The sequence below is a fragment of the Bufo bufo genome, chromosome 3 (assembly GCF_905171765.1).
Source record: "Bufo bufo chromosome 3, aBufBuf1.1, whole genome shotgun sequence".
Taxonomy (NCBI): Eukaryota; Metazoa; Chordata; class Amphibia; order Anura; family Bufonidae; genus Bufo; species Bufo bufo.
In genome coordinates this window covers 379054124-379060123 of record NC_053391.1, presented here as the reverse complement: position 1 = coordinate 379060123, position 6000 = coordinate 379054124, and the positions used below count along the sequence as shown (strand labels likewise).

Below are 6000 nucleotides of genomic sequence, written 5' to 3'. Positions count from 1 at the left end.
CGGGCACTCACAGCATGTGTGCAGCGCCAAAACTATTATGAATCCTAACTAGGCATGCTTAATGGAGACATCGGTCTTTGGCTTTACAACCGGATCCCTTCTGAACGGATGCAGCCAGTTGTATGCCGGATCTCAAAACCAGACAGCAAAAACGCAGATGTGAAAGTACCCTAAACTACACATTAACCTACGTTCAACAATGGGACCCATGGGAACAGGAAGTAGGGGATTACAATTGGATGGGAGGGGTATATAGGAGCACAACCTATTTGAGTTAGTTGCACTTCCACATTGTATGCAACACCTGTATTATGTGTGGCATTGTGCACTGAAGTGACCTTTGATATTTTGCCTTTTGGTACCCTGATAAACCGGCTTTTCGGTTGAGGAAAACGGCTGGGATACCCGAAAGGACAAGTAGCGAAAAACTGGGAGCAGCTAAAGGTTTAGCCACCGAGAGGGGTGGGTGCTCTGCCTGTAGACAGGGATAGAGCAAGGGACACAAATTCATGTCCCAGTGCATGGAATTGGTATCAATTTTCCACCTTTCTGCAGCAACCCACAACCCCCCCCCCCCCCCCCCCCCCTACATGGACCATGTGCAATTGTACACAGTGGCCCCAATTATTATGAGCTGAATTTCTCCTTGGTTCCCACTTGAAGATTGTTATTTTATTCATAGTTTGTGTAATTTGTCTTAGGTTTTTTTTGTGCTTTTAATGACTTCAGTAAAAGTTTTATTTTAATGAGGGTTTTATTTTTGTAACGGTGACTTGATTAATGATTACCCTCTGGTATAGATCTTAATTTTTGGATTGCAGGGCTGATAAATTTCCCCCACAGAATGGAATGTTGCTGCAATATGAAAAGCAAGCAATGGACGCCATCTATATCAATAACCATAGTGTTTACAGCTAGTCTGACACAGTACCCACTCTATTACTATTAAATGAATTCACAAAAATGACATAACTGGCGACTTATCCTCTTCAATGCCAGTCTTTATAGTGACAATTAGATTTGCAATTCTTGTTAATGCTGTGGATTAGAAGGCTTTAAATTTGTTTGCGGCAGAAGACAACCTCCCATACAATAGAAGTACAGGTGTTTATACAATGCATAGACTTAACCGGGAACAACCAGGACCAGCGGACATATTATGCTCCCATTTTTAGATCATCTGGAAAAAGAAAAAGAAAGCACCTTATTTAGCAAGATATTACACGGAAATATAATTAGTGTATTACTTCTACAATATTACATTACTATGTAAGGTGCATAAAGCCATTTGTACTTCCAATTAAATAAAAAGTACAGGCAAGTATAAGGCTCCTGCACACGATCGTAGCAGCAGTTTTTGCAATCCACAAATTGCGGATCTGCAAAACACAGATGTTAGCGTTGTGCAGAACATAACATCCGGCCCTCTATAAAACTGTCCTATCCTTGTACGTAAAATGGACAAGAATGGGACAAATATTTTTTTTGTGGGTGCCACAGAACAGACATACAGTCTGCATCTTTTGCGGCCCCATTGAAGTGAATGGGTTCACAACGGTTGTGTGCATGAGTCCTAAGGCTTTTGTCACAAACAGCTTTTTGTGGCAGTTTTTGGTGCAGTCTTCTTTAGCCAAAGCAAGTCGATCAGCAAGTCCTTCTTTTATATTTCTCAATCCCTTCCAAACCACTTCGTCCTTTGGCTCAATAATGTACACTGAAATTAGCCATAAAAACCTGTGTATGACACAGCCCTAAGAATCATCTTTAAGGCTACATTCACACGACCGTATTTTTGGCTCTGCATCAGTTCCGCAAAATTATGCTGTCCGCGTCCGTAGATACGTTCCGCGGCCCCGCTAAAAAGATAGGACATGTCCTATCTTGTCCCTAATCGCAGACAAGAATAGGCATTTCTATCATAGGGCCGGCTACATTCACACAGCCGGGATCCACAATATGCGGACCGCAAAACACATACGGTCGTGTGAATGTAGCCTAAATCAAAGGGTAAATTATTTTTTTATTTGCTAGTTTATTAGAACTAGGCATGTATACCTGAGTTAGTCTGTCAATAAATTGTCAAAAGATCTGTAATTACCTTATAATAACAGCTTTCATTAATGTCCTCTGTCCCTTCACACTGCTCCCTTAAAAGACAGTTGCTATGGCTTGTCTGTCTCCGGCTAAGACGACAGGATGATAGAGGGGCGGTCCTTCACACTGCATGCCTACATTAGGCTTCAGAGTGAGGAGGTGTGTCTCAGTAATCCGATCTGCTGGCTACAGCAAGTGTGTATGGGAAGTGAGGGAAAGCAGTTTTGGCCTCAGAACTAGCAGAGGAGCCATCTTGAGAAGGTCCTCCTATTGTAAATGTTTACATAGCCGTAACTAAGGGAAAAACTCAAGGAAAACAGTGGTATGTGAAGAAACTAAAGATTGCTTTATGCATAATGCTGCTGCAGCAGTAACCTATGCTAAAAAATTATATATATATATTTTTTTTTTTTATGAAAACATGACAATTACCCTTTACATTCTCAGAAAAATTTTACTGGCTTGATGCAATGCCCCACTGTAACCACATAAGCCTCACATGACAAGTACTGAAATAAAACATGTCCGTTATTTGATTTATTAAAGATTTTCCAGGTTTATTTAAAGGGGTTCTACACTTTCATTTAACTGATGATCTATCCTTTGGATAGATCATCAGCTTCTGATCGACGGGGGTCCGACGCCCGGGACCCCCGCCAATCAGCAGTTTGAGAAGGCAGCGGCGCGGCCTTTTCGCTGTTTACCGCCGGCCCACTGACGTCACGACTAGTATCAACTAGCGTGGGCGGGGCTAAGCTCTGTTCACTTGAATAGAGCTTAGCCCCGCCCACGCTAGTTGATACTAGTCACGACGTCAGTGGGCCAGCAGTAAACAGTGAGAAGGCCGCGGCGCTACTGGAGCGCCGCTGCCTTCTCAAACAGCTGATCGGCGGGGGTCCCGGGTGTCGGACCCCGCCGATCAGAAGCTGATGATCTATCCAGAGGATAGATCATCAGTTAAATGAAAGTGCAGAACCCCTTTAAAGAGACCACTGTATGTTTAAAAGTTTTGAAACTCTTATCTTCCTTACATATTAATATATTACTATTTTCATGCTGTTGCTTGTGGCAAATGGAGGCACTTACATCCAGTGGATGGAAATCTGTACCTTTTGGATACCAAAGGAATTGTACCCAGTTTAGACAATCCTTTGTGAAGAAAATAAAATTTTGCTCTCTCATTCTTTTGCTCCAATTTAATTAAAATATATCAGCATGGAGTCCAAGCTGTTTAGTTCTTATAATGGCTCCTAAAACCAGCTACATCTATAGCAAACTAAGGCCACTTTCACATGGTCAGTCAGCCAAAACCAACTGTAAAAGTTTCAAAAAAAAAAACTCACCCCAAAGCCCATGTATGATCAAATATATAGGGCTACTGACATAAAATTTGGTTCTGATCACATGAAGCTCATGTCTCTCATATTTTTTTAATGATTTTTCGGTCCGGAAAATCTGCCACTGCTTCCTGTCGGGTCCCATATGTCTGTAGTCGACAACCCTTTAAAACCAAAATCATCTACGGACTACATAGCAGTGGGCTTCAAATGGTTTAAAAAAAAAAAAAAAAAAAAAAAGAAAAAGCATATACTCATCTCATCGATCGTCTGCTGCTGCCGCACCGACAGTGCCCGATTCCCTGCTGTGCTCCACTTCCTAACATGGCAGTAAATGCTACTCAGCCAATCATTGGCTGAGGTGGTTTATCGCTGCTCCCAGCGATGGGCTAAGCGTCCTTCTCAGCCATTTCCTGCAATGTCACGCAATTAATCAGGAAGTGGAGCTCAGGCACAATCGCAATTGCAGCGGCACGGGATCTAATAATTTTTTTAATGATTTTAGCCCACTGCCACACATTTTTAATATGGCTGGAGACTAAAGGGACCTAAAATTGTGTGCCGACGATATTTACATGAGTACAGTGTTCAATTTAGGACATTGTCAGATATCACAGTCAAGTATCAGAATAATGCCAGTGTGACACCTGACCGATGACTTTGATATTTGAGACAGACATCTGAGTTTGACTTATCGTCTTCATAGGTCAGGGTCAAAGTGAGAATGAGTTATAGATATACTGTGTATTTGTATGCTAAATCACGCAACCAAAGAAAGTCTATAGCTCTGTGTCTGAACTGCTATAAACTGACATATCACTGAAGCGATATCTCAGTGGTTTAGACGCTTGCCTCACATGCAGTGTTCTTGGGTTCAAAATTCAAGTGATGTGACCCTGATGTCTGACTCATCTCTTCTCGCTAGTCAGTGTCACAATGACTTTTAGGTTCATTGTACTTGAGCCTGATGTGTGATTTAGCATACAAAATACACAGTCTATCTGTAACTCTCTCACTTTGACCCTGACCTATGAAGACGATAAGTCAAACTCAAATGTCAGAGTCAAATATCAAAGTCATGGGTCAGGTGTTACACTGGCATTATTCTGATACTTGACTATGATATCTGACCATGTCCTAAAATGAACACTGTACATGAGACATACATTTAACATTTACAGAGAGTGTCAGTTTACATCTTCCCAATGAAATTGCAAAAGGAAATGGGCATGCTCCCAGAGGTATGGGACTGCATACCTTACTGTATATGTGAACGTTGCTCCCTGCAATCTGCTACTGATCTTAAAGCCCAGTCTCTGAAAAGCCAACGCAAGCTGTAACCCTCTGCCTGCCAGCTCCCAACGGTATTTCTGAGAAAACCCAAAAAAAAGGAAAAAACTGAGAAAATATTTTCTGTGGTAAAAAGGATGTAAACAAAAATACATTAGGTCCCTTGAATTTTTTTATTTTTATAGGCTTCACTGATATCTTTGGGGTCTATGCTACCAACAAAGCATGCTAAAAAAGGTTCCCAGACCTAACTCTTAATGAGCATTTATCATACTGACAAGTATCTAGTAGGTGGGTCATTCAGTTGGCAGAACAAAAGAAGGCAGTATGTATATGTATGTAGAGATTATACCCATCTATTGTCTTTTTCAGACTAGAAGACACTTTTTTCCCCTTCCATTATGTAAGTGGTCATCAGCATGCGGGAGGCACGGGAAGCAGGTGTTCTGACAGTTTACAGCGTCAGGACGTAGTGCACGTAGGCACGCACTATGAACTGACGATGTGTGATGTCAGGTCACAGTAGGACCCGGAAGAAGTGGTGTGGGAAGCAGCAAGTCCAACATCTTCAGCGCCATCAGGAGCAAGCGAGGCAAGTTTTAGTTTTTTTGATGTCTGCTCTAAGCTCTAATGGAGGCTGGGGGGGAGGTCTGATCTGAGGCCGATTGAGCTTGGGGGGGGGGGGGGGAGAGAATCTGATTTTGGCTTAAAATCTGAGGTCCGATGAAGAATAGGGTTCTGATTTGGGAGTCTGATAAGGATTAGGGGACGACTCTGAGGTCTGATAAAATATTTATCTTATTTTCCCTTTACAAATTCTAGGTGCATCTTATCTTATAGTCTGAAAAATACGGTCTCTTTCTATACATCACTTTTTTGGTATGATTTTTGGTGATAAGACTGGAGTATTTCATTATGCTCCAGGCTAATTTGGATTCAAGGTATGGATATCCTTGTAAAGTGTTGACAAATGTTTTGGGATACATTTTCATCTCTGAACTGGAGAATCACCTTTAAAGGCTATGTACACCTTTGGGGGCATTTTTTTTTTATCATAACATCTTACTCATTTTTGGGCTAAACATTTTTTTTTCAATAGGTCTTTATTAATAATGTTCAGCTGTTTCTAAGATACAGGGGTTAAAAATAAGTCTCTTTGCAAGCTGTCACTTTGTTTTCTTTTAATCCCATCATCTGACTGGTCACATGTAGCTCTTCTCTTAGCCCCTGATCGCATAAACACTTCTATGGGACGGCTGTCTGTTCAAGTGGATACTAC

The 6000-nt window shown here is 41.5% G+C and overlaps 1 protein-coding gene across 2 annotated transcripts in view; it reads right to left on the bottom strand.

Moving 5' to 3' along the window:
* Positions 1-716: 716 nt before the first annotated feature.
* Positions 717-6000, bottom strand: part of ALDH3A2 (aldehyde dehydrogenase 3 family member A2) — a 40954-nt gene continuing 35670 nt past the window's right edge. The window contains exons 11-12 of one of the 2 annotated variants that reach the window (XM_040424696.1): positions 4689-4801; positions 717-1180 (exon numbers count right to left, since the gene is read on the bottom strand). In XM_040424696.1, the coding sequence (XP_040280630.1) occupies positions 1177-1180; positions 4689-4801 (117 nt within the window). In that variant the 3' untranslated portion in view covers positions 717-1176. The remainder of the gene's footprint in view (positions 1181-4688; positions 4802-6000) is intronic. The other variant, XM_040424698.1, reaches the window with a different exon arrangement.